The following is a 15326-nucleotide window of genomic DNA, read 5'->3' on the forward strand; positions in this document are numbered from 1 at the left end:
CTGCCTTCAGAGTGAAAACAAATCTCTCTAAATCTCAGTTTCTTTATCAATAAAACTGGATTAAAAATAATCCCAGCCTCGGCTGGGCACAGTGGCTCACAGCTGTAATCTCAGCACTTTGGGAGGCCGAGGCGGGTGGATCACGAGGTCAGGAGATTGAGACCATCCTGGCTAACACGGTGAAACCCCATCTCTACTAAAAATACAAAAAAAAATTAGCCGGGCATGGTGGTGGGCGCCTGTGGTCCCAGCTACTCGGGAGACTGAGGCAGAAGAATGGCATGAACCCGGGAGGCACGGATTGCAGTGAGCCGAGATCACACCACTGCACTTCAGCCTGGGTGACAGAGCGAGACTCCATCTCAATAAATAAATAAATAAATAAATCCAGCCTCAGGGGTCATTGGCATGGTTAATTTAAGTCAAGAAATTTGCATGGAAGTATTTAAATATAGTAAGTTACATGCTCACATACAATTTCTTACTATTGCTAGTTCATTCACTCATTCACTCATCCATCCTGTGACTCTGGAACAAGCACTTCCTGGGTGCCCCTGTTAGACACTGCAGATAGAGACGGCAAGCCTAGCCCTTGCCCCTAGCCTTTGCCCTTCTCTGGCTGTAGACAGTGTGATGACTGTGAGGAAAAAGAAGTGCTCCAGAGGCTTCCTGAGCACAGAAGAGAGGCAGCTCGCTCTGCCCTGGTTATAACATCCAGGGTCCCTGAATCTTGAACAAAGCAGGTGAGTTAGCTGGTAGAACAGATGTAAGGCAAGAAGAAGGGGAGGCAAGGCAAAGGTATTTCAGGTCCTTATAAAGACAGAGAGAACCGTGAAAGAACTCTTGAGGGAACTGCAAGCAGCTCAGTAGGGCTGGAACATGAGATGTGAATGGTGAGTACGAAGGCTGAGGCTGCAGGCAGAAACAGGGGCCAGGATGCCACCATGCTAAGGACAGGCCCCAAAGCCAAGGAACAATGTTTTGTGGAGACTGTCACTCCAGCAGCAGTGGACAGGAGGCATGTGAAGGAGAAGGTGGGTAGAGGGATCAGAGCAGCACGGGCAGCCACGGTGATGACTGGGGGTCTAGGAGGCAGCAGCAGATTTATTGGTATCTTGCAAGCAGAATTGATGAGATCTGGAAACTGAGGACTTTTGGAGATGAGGGAGACCAAGCAGTCTCAGATGGTGGCTGGGAGTCAGTCATCACACCATGGGACACAGATGGAAGAACTAATCCCGACGGACTGAAATCCAATCAATGGAATTCAAATTCAAAAGCACAATACCAAAGGTGAATTATCTATTTTCCTCAACTCACAATTTGGTAATTGCCAAATTTTACTCTGGCTTCTTGAAAAATAAATCCAAACACATGTAAGAATACGAATTTGGAAAGTGATAAATACTTCCAGATGTGGTGGCTCACACCTATAATCCCAGCACTTTGGGAGGCCAAGGTGGGAGGATCACTCTGGCCAGGAGTTCAAGACCAGCCTGGGCAACATAGCAGGACCCTGTCTCTTAAAAAAAAAAGAAAGAAAGAAAGAAAAGAAAAGTCATAAATACTAAGGCCTCATGGTTACTATACTATTAGCTGAAGTCATCTACCTAGAGAGCATGTGAGGATCTTCAGTGGGACACAGGGTGAGTTTCCTAATAAATATCTGCTGAACACAGAAAGTCAGAGTTTGGTAGAATGTATTATTGTTGAATGTTCTAAATGGTCTGATTGCTGGTTAAGGCTCTATACAGCTGATTTAGGATAACTACATTTTATTTCTAGAGCTATATGTGTAACTATCTAGAGGAAAGATAAAATTATTTGTACCAGTTGGCTAAGGAAGATATATTAGATGGAACTCCAAAGGAGCCTCTGATCTTGGCATCTATGAGCTTCTGAAAGGTACATTATAAAATTTTAGAGGCTAGTACAATTACCTAAATCATAATAAGATAAAAACCTGCTTCATAATGACATATGGATGGAGACAGTCTGGAGTCCAAAAACTGATAGGGTGTGTGTATTATCTGCAAAAGGAAATTAAGAACATGTTCTTTTGAAATAAATCAAAGAATAATCCCTCCCTCTATACATAAAACTCCAAACTTAAATGTTCTTTCCGGTGACAAATGGCACCCAGGACTTGCACCCTCAAAAAAGACTCAAGAGAGTCTTACGTGGTCGCTAGTTGGGAGTAGCATTCTGGGGAAGAAGTTCATGTTAGTGCCTTCTCTTTGGCTGAGACAGTTACATGGCAGAGATGCAGAAAGACTCCTTGAGGGACGATGTCATAGCAGTGGCAGCTGTTGACATTCTTCTTTGCCACATGTCATTGTCCATACAAATCTTTTACCACCACTGATGTTGTGTTGTACCAGTCACTCTACACATGACAGTTCTGAGCTGCTTAGCTCAGTGTGACAAACACAATTCACAGTTCAAATGTAATAGATAATATATATTTCCACAGGAGTGAACCACATCCCAGGGATGGGACTTCAAATCAGTGGCAGGGCGCAAGTTAAGGTGTATTCCCCAACTTTCATGAGTTTTGATCAAAAAGTTTGTTTACAATTCATAATATATATATTTTTTAATTTTCAATATTTTTCTATATGACAAAACTGAAACCCTTCTAAGACTTTAAATTCTGATTCCCTTAGGGTTTGATATCTTACTTGTAAGTGATGACCCTCTCTAGGACTCAGCCCTCCATTCCGTGAAACCTGGCATCTCTGTGAACCAGCAGTGGGGCACAAAATACCCTGGGAGAACACAGAGTGAGCAGAGTCTCCTGGGCCCAGGTAAGCCCAAGTGGAACCAAACGGCCACTCACTGACTTGAATCAACATTCCTATCAAAAAAGAAGAACATTCTGCCAGGCGCGGTGGTTCACGCCTGTAATCCCAGCACTTTGGGAGGCCGAGGTGGGTGGATCACTTGAGGTCAGGAGTTTGAGACCAGTCTGGCCAACATGGTGAAACCCTGTCTCTACAAAAATATTAAAAAAAAACTTAGCCAGCCCAGGTGGCACATGCCTGTAATCCCAACTACTTGGGAGGGTGAAACAGGAGCATCGCTTGAACCCAGGAGGCAGAGGTTGCAGTGAGCAGAGATTGTGCCACTGCACTGCAGCCTGGGCAACAGAGTGAGACTTCATCTAAAAGGAAAAAAAAAAAAAGATTTTTTTGAGACAGAGTCTCGCTCTGTCACCCAGGCTGCAGTGCAGTGGCGTGATCTGGGCTCACTGCAACCTCCGCCTCCCAGGTTCAAGCAATTCTTGTGCCTCAGCCTCCTAAGTAGCTGGGATTACAGGCATGCACCACCACACCTAGCTAACTTTTTGTATTTTCAGTAGAGACGGCGTTTCGCCATGTTCGTCAGGCTGGTCTCGAACTCCTGTCCTCAAGTGATCCACCCACCTCGGCCTCCCAAAGTGCTGGGATTACAGGCATAAGCCATCATGCCCGGCCCAAAGAAGGAAATTCTTTATTTAAACATGTAACTATTTTCTATCCTGACTGGTTGTCAATACTGCTACTACAAGCCAGGCATGGTGGTGTGTACCTACAGTCCCAACTACTCAGAGGGCTGAGGTGGGAAGACTGATTCAGCCCAGGGGTTTGAGTCCCACCTGGACAACATAGAGAGACCCAATCCCCAACAACCCCACAAAAAAAAAAAAAAAAAAAAAAGAATATCACTGCTTGATTTTTGATTTTCTACCTTCTCTATAACAGTCATCACCTCATATTTATCCGTGACTTGATCCTATGAAATCATCTACTTTCTGACTTTCAACAGAGAGTCTTTCCTCTGACTCTATGTTCACTTTGGGACAATATTCACCTCTAACCACTCCCTCGGTCCAGTTATACACAGTTCATCTGAATAGCACAAAATGTTGTTTTGTTTTGTTTTTTTAACTAAGAAACTATAGATAAGGAACCTGCTTACTGTCTTATAACAGTGTGTGTGTGTGTTTCATATATATAGACATACATAATTCAGATATATACGATATATACACATATATGTTTCCCATATAGTGGGTAACTTGTCTTTTTGGATTTTTTCTATGAAAATATAAAGCAAAAAAATTCTTCTTGGTTAAATCACTATATATTGGCATGATTAACTCACATGAAGACCTATACAGATACCTTACATAACTTAAAATAAGTTTAGGCTCACATTTTTATATCGGTAAATATTTTACTCTTATTCCTTCTTTGGATAAAAAACTATTTTGCAGACATCTATTACTGACTCAATCTTCCACAAGTATTAAGACTGTTGGCTGGGTGCAGTGGCTCATGCCTATAATCACAGCATTTTGGAAAGTCTAGGTAGAAGGATGGCTTGAAGTCAGGAATTTGAGACAGCCTGGACAACAACGTGAGACCCTAGCTCTACAAAACATAAAAAAGTTAACCAGCCATGGTGGTATATGCCTGCAGTCCTAGCTACTCAGGAGGCTGAGGAGGGAGGATTGCTTGAGCCCAGGAGTTCAAGGTTGCAGTGAGCTATGACTGCAACACTGCACTCCAGCCTGGGTGATAGAGTGAGATCTCGTATCTATTATTTTCTTAAGAGTAAGTGTTAAGTTATTTAATCCAATAGGAATTCATCTGCATATGCTTTGTATGGCCTACTAACTCATTTCCTCTTCATATTACTTCCTATTCTACCATTATGATGATCAAATGGATCTCAAAGAAGTTTGTAAAAATCACAAGCCACAATGTGAGTTATAAATTTGACCCCAATTTTGTAACCTTTGCATGTATTTATTTAATAATCACTTCAGAGTTAAAGCTGCATGTTAGGGTCCTTTCCCTTTGATTTTATTCTGTTCAGATTCTCAAAATGTTTGCTTCATGCAATTTGCATAATTTTTTTAATATGTAAAGATGAGGGGAGAAGGAAAACAAAAGTGAGAATGTATGAAAGTAACTTACCATCAAAGTATGAGGAAAGCTAGCTACTCAGCTAAATAAAAATAACATATTTAGTGATTTGTAATGTAAGAATAAAATGAACTCACTTGGGTCTCAAGAGGTCTGCAATATGATCTTTGCAAAAGGTAGCTTGCCAATTTAATTGAGGCAGGAGTTATTTAATTTTTTTACAGGTATAGTTTTCAATAAAACTACATATGCCTATAATACTGCAATGGCAGATGTGTCTCGATTATTAGAGGTGGGCTCGAGGGAATACATACAATGGATCTTGAAATCTGTAAGCAGCTGTTTGCAGGGGGCTGAAATGATGGGGAGGGCATTGTTCCACACACACATGTTCTTTAAGTGCACCAATATTTTGTTATTTTACTGCAGGTGTATTACAGAGATGAAATTTAATAACTTACTGTATACAATGCCAATAAAACTAAAAAGATTCAGTGCCCTGCTGTTCATTATCATGGTACAAATGAGCTCAGGATATTCTGTGTGCTTGCACAGTAAAACCCCAACACACAGAGACCCCCCCATGTACAGAACTCTAGAGGGTGGGTCCTGCCTAATAACCTCAATGATACTCCTACGTAATTATTCCGAAGCACGGAATTGTTATTGTCGCAAATGCACATAAACATGGCTTTGAGGTAGCTTGAAAATAACATATATCTGGTATTTAAGTCATAGAAATTGTTCATTGGAAAATGTCTTCTAAAAGGAGAGGAAAATGGAGATAAAGGGTATGTAGCTTTCATTAAGAACCCTAAGAATGCTAACAGTGATAATATATTCTATTCAACGAGATCTGGTGAAGTGCCGGGCGAAAGTCGCTCTCCCGCCAAAATGTAACTTTGCCCTTTGTTAAGTACAAGAAATGTCTGACGAAAATAAGTGCCATACTATGAAAAAAGCAACATTTGCATGTTGGAAATGCTAAGGCAAATGCAAAGAAATATTCTTGTCGGTTTCGGTTTTCTCCTCCCTATGAAACTACTTCTATGAGATTAGAAAACAACACGCTGAACATGAAAGGTCCATGCTTTAGGAAGCTCAGTTGATCTGTGAGTGAAAGCACATGTAAACAAACCCACGTCAATATCCAAAGAGTGCACACAATTTTTCAAAGAATGGGGTGCTTCAATTCTAAGCAGGTTATCACTATCAGGCACGGCAGCAGACTCAATGATATATGCTTCTTTTCTAAAGTCTTTTTTTCTGAAGTCCTTAATAAGTCCATTACTTCAGATTACAGGCTTCTGTTGCTATCTTTCAGTGTTGCCGATATTTTAATTTGGGGGTTCAGTTTTAAAGAGTTTCAGTAAAAAGCTCTCAACAATAAAATAATATCAAGCATGACGTTCAATAAAGAAATATTTCTGTCATTTCACATTGAAACACTGTCCTGATGTTGAATTTTGAGTATACTGCCTTTCTTACAGAAGGAGGCTATAGAGCTACACTGATCTCTACATGATACGTAGATACGTTTCAACATTAAATTATATCAGATACACCTCAGCATTAAATCAATTATTTCTTTAGTCATTAATTGATTTTTCCCCTTTGTCTTTACACCTATCAGAAACATAAAGACGAAGAACTGTAGTCCTAATTGCTAGAAGCTATTTTAAAAACGCTTAATGGTTTTCATAAGAAAAGAGAAGTTAATCCCATGATTCTGGTGAAATTTCAATTTGGATACTAGGAGTCCATTTCTTCGGTGTCTCCTAAATCATCTCAAAGCAATTTCAATGGCTTTTTATGCACTAACTGCCTGAACTGTTGTTGTATAAAACTTGCCTATGCTCCTAGCACATATTCTGTTGTTTCATATATTTTACTTGAGGGCTAAATGCCATAATCGAAAAATTATTGGGGCATATTTAAGAACCTGCTAAAGGCATTGTTTCAGAATCTCGCTGTATGTAGCTCTTGTGTTTTTGGAACAATAACGTGATCTATAATGAATCCAAATTTATATAATAGCAAACCATATTCTGCCTACATTGCACAAAAAGCAAAGCCAAAACATAATCTATACATTTTTAAGAAAGTGTTCACGCTGTTGCTAAAATGTGAATTGGCATATTCCACCCCAGCCTTTTCACAGGAAATCCTCATTGGTTTTAAGGAAATTGCACATGCTAATTCTGAGGATGTTACTGAATAGATTATTCATATAATCTTTTTTTTCCCCCCTTAAGGCTGGGCAGTCAGGAACGATGCGATCTGCCCTCCGCTATGCCTTTCCCTACTGACTGTTCAGAGTTCTAGCTAACCCTGAACGGAGCTAAGTGCAGCTACTCTGTTGTAGATACTGTGTCAGGCCCAGATCCTCCAGTGGGCCTGGAAACGACCAGACAGGGTTTTCTAGATGAGAACTAATATGGACTTCTGAGCCTAAAAACTCCTTCATGGGCTTAAGTAGCAGGGAACCCAAGTTGGAAAGCACTGGCTTTGAAACAAAACATCTTAGAGTTCAGAGTCTGGCTCTGAAACTTACTTGAAGCAAATGATTTGAGGTCTACTTGCTTTACTTCTCTGAGCATCCCTTTCTTAATTATTAAGGGACGATAATATTAACCAACTCAGAGATTTATATTGGCACCTAATACTAGTTATTCAGGCTTCCTTTAGATTAAGCCCCAACTATCTTTTAGAAATTCACTCATTTTGACATTCACTATCAACCATGTCTGGATTGTGCAAGGACTGAGGCAGGGATTATTAGCTGATCCCTGATAGCGCAGCTTCACAGAGCACCACAGCAACCCCCTCGAGTCGGCCAGTCAACTACTGATGATCAACCTTGTGAGATGTTTACTAGCAATTATAGAGTGGCAATATGAGAATCAGAGAAACACAGCTAGGGGCACAGAGGCTGTTGCAAGGTTCCAAATTTCACCAAAAGAATACTGAAGTTTAGTTTACAAGGAAACATGCCTACAATTACCTCCCTCCTCTTACAATTAAAGCCTCTCTGACCATCAGCCTGAGCCATAACTACTTTTCTTATCAATATACCTTAAGAGATTTCAAGAATACTTTAATGCTTCCAACACCCTCCAGGTAAGGAAACATTAGAAACAGTAATTGTTACGACACTTATATAAAATATGAAACATGAAACTGATAGTGTTAAAATGAATGAAAGAAACTGCCCTTTTATAGAAGAATACTAGCTATAAATGTGGAAGGAATGATGGAATTTTAAAAGAATCACCAGTTTGAAGTCTTCAGTTGAAATAACTGATTCAGGCAAGGGTCATCAATGTGTGCTAAAACTATTAGGTCAAAGGTTGTTGGGAAAAAGGGGTATCTGTCCATTGCTAAAGTATCAATACAAAGACTATTTGTTTATTGCAGATGGGGAAAGATTCCTTTACAATGGAACAATCCAGTGGTCACCACTTTTGCCAAGTGATTAAAGTTAGCATTACCAACAGCGGCATAGCTCAATATTCTGTTGGAATGTAATTTGATATACACAGCACCCCCAATGAAGTACTCCAGCCAAAAATGTTTAACCTGAACCTGCATAAACCTTTAGAACTAATTTTAAATTTGTAGGCAAAACAAGTGATGAACAAAATTAAACAGCACCACAAGGAAACGAAATCTGATAATTCTAGATAGGGGAATGTTTTATAGGACAGTTGGCCTGGTCTCTTTAAAGTCACTATCATTCAAACAAACCAACAAAAAAATTACTTGGGAAAATCCCCTAAGCCCAGAAGTTTGAGTCCAGCCTTGGCAACATAGTGATACCCCATCCCTAAAAAATAAATTACACAATTTAAAAAAGAATACAAATAGACGAACAGCTCTAGTTTAAAAGAAATTATAAAGAGACGTAGAAATCAAATGCCACGCGTAAATGGCATTTTAGTTGCCTTTTTTAAGAAAGCTACTGAAGACATTTGCATGAGGACAAATGAAGAAATCTGAATATGGACTGAGATTAAGAAACTATTGTTAATCTCTTTAGGGATAATAACAGTATGTTAGTTAGGCAAATGTCTTATTTTTAAGAGATATGTACTGAAAAATCCATGGGTGCATTCTTATTAAATCTGCAACTTAAAATGGTTGGTTCACTGAAAAATATGTATTCTTATACATATTATACATACACACAAGAAAATACTGTATAACAAATACAAACAACTGTTTAACCTAAATAGCAGGTATGTGGCATTCATTTTATTATTTTTTCAACTGTTCTGGATGCTCAAAAATTTATGCTATGTAAGGTTAAAAATAAAAATAAATAAATAGAGCTCGATTTTCCCCGTTAACATCCAGGAAGCTGCTGGTGGGGATAGAAGGGAAGGTATACAAGATCCCTTGGTTTTTCTCCTGAGTATCTAACACACCACTACAGGGTCAATAAGTATTTCTTAACCAATGCAATGAAAGAATGGACCCATTCTCCCCTTTGATAAGTACCGGCTGACTTTTGAAAGAAGGGTATATACCCATAACAATCCCCCAAAATGAATAAGCCGCTGCCCGAAAAATACCGCTCAGGGACACAGCTGCGATGACATATATACTGCAAACTCAGGCCCTGTGATGTCTGAAACTGTCACAATTTAAAATATCCTGTCCTACCATTCACACTGCTACATTTCAATGTTCGGACCAGGATGCTGACCTTTGGTTCCAACAACACCTCTGCCAGAACCACAGATCATCTATAATTCCCTCATTCAGGCCTTTCCAGATATACAGGCCTAGAACGGTGAAGTCACCAGGTGAATGAGACGATTCAACCCCCCAAAAAGTCAGAGTGGGTGTCTCTCCACGGTATGACTTTGGTGTCCTTCCAGAGCCTGCACAGCATGTTAGAAGGAAGAGCTTCCAAAGGACTTTTTTGGGAGAGTGCAGTTTTCTGGTTTTCGTAGGCATGAAAAAGATGCTCACAATATGGTTCATGTACATTGCTATTCAGACCTTACTCCCTCAAAATGGCTTCCAAAAGTGATGCTGAGGAAAGAAACACTAGGTCATTGCAATTTTTGCCCTGCTAGGCACATGGTACACATTCAGGATAAAGCAGACATGGTCCCTGCCCTCCAGGAGTTTACAGAATCCTGTGGAAATCAGCATGCAACAAACACATAAAAATGATGGCAAATTTTAAAAAGCACGATGAAGACAGGTGCTAAGGCCCTGCAAGGGAGAGCTTCCCAGGAAGGATGCATAAGACCTCGATGGATGTGCTGAACACTCAGGATAAACACTTAGGCATCTTAGCAAATTAAAAAGCGATGTGTATTTCTGCTTGCTCAAGGCCTAATTGGCCTAAATTGCCAATTTCGTAATAAACAAAATAATTTTGTACGGTTTTCACTTACATCCTTTCTATTTTTACTTTAGATAAGAAAAACTAAAAGAGGCCAAAAGTTTAGAATTAAGTCATTTGTAACACCTATTGAATCAAAAGTAAAAATAACAAGACAAAGAAATCAATTCTGAAATGTGAAATTCATTTTGGAATCAACTACATGCTTAATTTTGATGAACCAAAAATGAGCAAGCCTATGGGCAAAATAAGAAAATATGTTTCCTCCCTGGTCTCCAAGTTTCTGGAAATTAACAACAACCTCCTAGATTAGGTCTAATTCTTAAATTCCATTAGTCATTTTAAGATGTAAACATTAAATAACTGTATCAGCAAAGTCCTATTTGATCACTTGCTGAAGAAGAAAAAGAATTTGGATGAGGTTAAAGCCTTGGACTTCACTAGAGAAAACAAGATATGGGCTGGGACATTCAGTTGTGGAATTCTATATAAAGATTTGAAGATTTTCACTATATCACTAATTTTCACTGCCTTTTAAATGAAGTTCATATGCAATATATTTCCATGCCTTCAATAATCAAATTAATGCAAAAAGCCTAAAAGCATTTTCAAGGTCATATGTTGAACACAAGTCATTAATACAGGGTATATTTCTACAGAACATTCTAGGAAATGATAAAACCTAGCTGCACATTAGAATAACCTGGGGAGTTGTCAGAAAAGCACAGGCCCAGCTCACAAGATTCTAATTTGATTGGTCTCAGGCAGCTTTCTTTCTCTCTCTCTCCCCATCTCTCTCTCTCTCTCTCTCTCTCTCTCCCCATCTCTCTCTCTCTCTCTCTCTCTCTCTCTCTCACACACACACACACACACACACACACACAATACTAATAATGAAACCATGGCTTTAGACCTGGGCTATATCCCAGAAAGAAAATGCAAACAATTCCTGATAATCAACTCTAAACTTCCATTTAAGGGGAGAAGTAATAACAAGTATTTGTTTTGATATCATCATCTCATTAAAAAAATAGATTTTAGCAAAATTTAAAAGTTGCAAATCACCCAACATTCTATTCAAAGCAGCAAAAAGAAACAAAAACAAATGACATTTTTTCCCTTCTGGCATTTGCAATGATGCCCATTAAGTTTTAGTTATTGGCTATTATAGTATTAAGGTTGGACTAGCTTGCAAAAAACTTTATTCCCACTCATTTTCGTTTCTGTCAGACTTTCCATTATAAATTTCATTTTCTCTGCCAGTTAAAAGGAGTATGAGGTTACCATTTGGCAAGAACATGTTAAGCTGGGTGTGATTTCTGTACCCCAATTTGATTTAAATTAGTTTTGTCATATTTAGTAAGAACTCAAAAAAGTTCATTTGGCTACATTTGCTTATCTCTTGATTCATTTTCAACACAATTTTAAAAGTCTCAAAAAGTCACCATGTTTATTTCTGATAACTTCAGGTGGAAATGCATTAATGAAATAATATCTCATTACTATTTTTAATGAAAACAACTTAATTGCTAATAAAGAACCTGCCGGCTTTCATTCTTCTGCTAAAATATATCCATTTAAAAAAGCGTCATATGTCCATCAGTATTAGTGTTAAATCCTTAGGAGAAATCTAAAATATATATCTATTTTTAACTTGATATATTTCTGAAACAACACACATCTCACAATAATAATGTATTCCTCCAGGACAGCGCTTTGCTACCTGTTGCTTACCACCACTCTGTCTCTACACCAAACAAAGGGCTATTGGGACTGGAAGAAGCATGTTTCCATATAGCACTGCTCACCCCTTTAAGTCCATAGGATACACTGTTATAATACGATAAAGCAGCTTTTGGAGCTCCTTAGGGCACACCATCTGAAGGTTTCCTATTCCGTATCTCAATCATGTAGTAAACAGAAGAAAACAAAAGCCTCCCCTCCACGAGTCACTCACCTTGTCACACAGTGGGAAATCATTTCAGCTGTGATCTGCTATTTAGACTTGAAGCCCAAGATACTGAGATTTTGCCTTTCTCTTTGGTTTGCATAGCTGATGTTGTAGACAGGGATTCAAATAACAATACGGCACAAGAGAAACTGATTCACTGGAAGACACACTATGGTCTGTTCTATTCTCAAATTTCACAGAAAGCAGAAATTCATACTCTGTACATTTTTCATCTTCAGTCCCTATTTCCCTCTGTCAGCAAATTTCCAAAATTTCACTTTTATTTATCCCTAAGTAATCACACTGTTTATGGAGATTGCTGCGACCACGCTAAGCACAGAGATAGTAGACTCTTGCAAGACTCACAACCATGAAGCACAAATTAAGAATGAAGGAATCTCCACACTCCACGGCTACATTACGAAGGCTTTTTAAGAAAAGCATATGCAGTCATAGTGCTATATACAAAATAATTTTCCTGGACATTAATGCCTCAAAACGAACCTCCCAAGGCCCAGAAATTCAGCCATCACATGCCAATCCATCCACCTCTCTTCCACCCTCTGCCCCTTTCCACTTCTCACCTTGTGTTTGAAAAAAAAAAAATTAACTTCAGTTTCACCCGAGGGAAGTATTCCCCACAAACGGAGAAAGGAGGGTCTGTGTTCTGCACATACACAGACAGACTCACACGGTCTGGATGATGCTTTCACAAGTTAAGGGGCCTCACGCTTACTCAGCAGAGGAAATCTTTGTGTCTGTGAGGAATCACGCCAATTCCTATTAGTAAGAAAGGATACAGGGGCGAGGAAGCCTATTCTCTCAATGACCAGAAAAAGGGGCCCAGCGAAAACAGAGACCTCTGCCATGACCATCTGCAGAAAGGAAGGATGTTGTCAACTTTCTTCTCCCCAAAACTCTAATGACCTCCGCCTTGACCCTCAGAAACCAGACCCACAGGAACACGCTCTTCTGCAGGAACTGAGAGCTTTACACCAGAGACACAGCACTCAGAGGCTTGTCGCCCAGGCTATCTAGCCCGAACATTTGCACTCACATTCCAAAGATGTTTCCGTTGCGCTGGAATGGCTGTAAATTTCTTTCCTGCAGAATTCTTTCCAAACAAACTGCCATGAACTGCACTCCGGCAGGAGCTCTTAACCAAGCACTGTTCACCTCAATGCAACAAATCTTTCAGATGCCGAATATGACTGAATTGGTGGCTGGGCCAAGGGAGTAAACTTTAAAAATGCAAATATATACAGGGAAAAAACAAACACACCAACCCACCAGAAGTCGTACCTTCCTATGTCTGGTACGTAAAGGAAACTTTCCTCATAGGCTCGATTTAATTACAAAAACAAAACTTTGCTTACATTTTTCAGGGGTATATTAAATGGGCTGTTTAAAATAAAATTAAAATAGATTTTTTCCCCCATCAAGAACATCAGAGGGTGAGAGAGTTCAAGAGAGTAAGCATCCCCTTTCCAGCATTTGAAAAAAAAAAGTACATTTTGTTTGCGTGAATAATAAAAACAGTAGAGAGCTCTGAATATTAAAGAGGATTATTAAATTCCATCAAGAGTTTTCCAAAGTAAGAAACCAATGCACTTATAAAAAGGAAGTATAAATTTTTAAAAAAGATTTTAAATACATGATTAATACTGATATTGAACTGAAAAAGAAAGCATCTATAAAAACTCAGTTGTCTTGAAACAAAGCTTATACTTTTAGCTATTGATAGTACTTTTAGAAATAGGCTCTCTCTGGAGAGTTTAAAGTATACAAATGCAAAGTGCCCAGAGACACAAACACACACATGCTATACCTTTGTATTACACTGGCATTTTATTATTTAATTAAAGTACTCTTATTTTTCTAGCTCACGCATGCTTCCCTTGAGACGGCTTTGCTGTTAGCCTGCTGGCCTTGACTTCCAGCCAAAAACAATTCAGAAACAAAAAGGGACAACAAATCATATTTTCACAGACATTTTTATCCCTCAATACAACTCTGTTTTCACACAACATCATACAGCCCCTATGAAAACTACAATTTAGGGCAATAGCCACCCGAAACCCAGGGTCTGACACATGACTCCGCGAAGTATTTCCTGCGTAAGAAATTCTTAAGTTCTTAATTGCAAATAAACTCTTTTGATAGAACCACTCTCACCGACATTGCTGGTTTGCAAACAGTGCCACTGGTACCGGCTGATGGATTAAAAAATAAAAACAAGCCCATGAATGTAGTTCTGATACAGCAGCGATCTAAAGATGAGGTGTTTATTAGTTCTAAGCTCTGTGTTATTTCATTACTTAAAGAGAGAGCCATCATCTGACTTGCCGGTGCATCTTTGGTGTCACAGTTTAAAATGCATCATCTAATTTAGAAAACAAACTGATTTACCAGGTTAATCCTCTCAACCCTTCCGCAACAGAGATTCTCACTTACCTGGTGGCAACCCTGTAAGTTTGATTCTCTCCCATAAGATGAGTATGAGCCCCTTTCTGTTTTACCTGCCAAGAGAAACGACAAAAAAGTGTAAATTGTGTTTTTCCTTAAAAAAAAATCTCCTCCAGGTAACAGACATCTACTGCTCTTCCCCGATGTTTACATACGTAAAGTAGGCACTACTGGCAATGTATGCAAGCAAGAGAGGGAATAACACTTCCTCACTCTGGCTATGATAAACTGGAAAAAAATATCCTTCATTCCTATTCTTAGCCAAACTGCTCCACACTTCCAAAAACTGTCATTCCAATGGCCTCCACTTTCTCTAACAAACAAATCGTAACTCCTTATTTTCACTTTCTCTTGCACAAAATTTAAACAATTTCATTTTTATTTACACAGCAGGCAAATTATCTATGTAATGACCCTAGCCTAGCAATTCCCATTGATTATATTGACACTTAATAGTGAGGCCAAAACTAATCAATCACAGGCTCTCCAGATGGTGAATTTAGCAAAGAAACTATTCAAAATTCTGAGTCTCTCTCTCTCTCTTTTTTAAAAACTCCCTTTCCCAGGAGTGAACCCCATCATGATCAAGATGATGATGGAATTTACATTTGGGAAACAGGGCTTTTGAAAAATTGCC

At 39.1% G+C, this 15326-nt stretch overlaps 1 protein-coding gene across 46 annotated transcripts in view; it reads right to left on the minus strand.

Annotated features, from left to right (window-relative positions):
- The window catches only part of TCF4 (transcription factor 4), a 412677-nt gene that overhangs the window by 165302 nt on the left and 232049 nt on the right, over positions 1-15326 (minus strand). For 41 of the 46 annotated variants that reach the window (XM_016933751.4, XM_016933758.4, XM_063795736.1 and 38 more), the window contains one exon: positions 14678-14742. In XM_016933751.4, coding sequence (XP_016789240.2) covers positions 14678-14742 — 65 coding nt within the window. Of the gene's footprint in view, positions 1-12807; positions 13416-14677; positions 14743-14844; positions 15220-15326 lie in introns of those variants that run through there. The other 5 variants (XM_016933774.4, XM_016933773.4, XM_024350852.3 and 2 more) reach the window with 4 other exon arrangements.

This window comes from Pan troglodytes, chromosome 17 (genome assembly GCF_028858775.2).
Source record: "Pan troglodytes isolate AG18354 chromosome 17, NHGRI_mPanTro3-v2.0_pri, whole genome shotgun sequence".
In the NCBI taxonomy this organism is placed as follows: Eukaryota; Metazoa; Chordata; class Mammalia; order Primates; family Hominidae; genus Pan; species Pan troglodytes.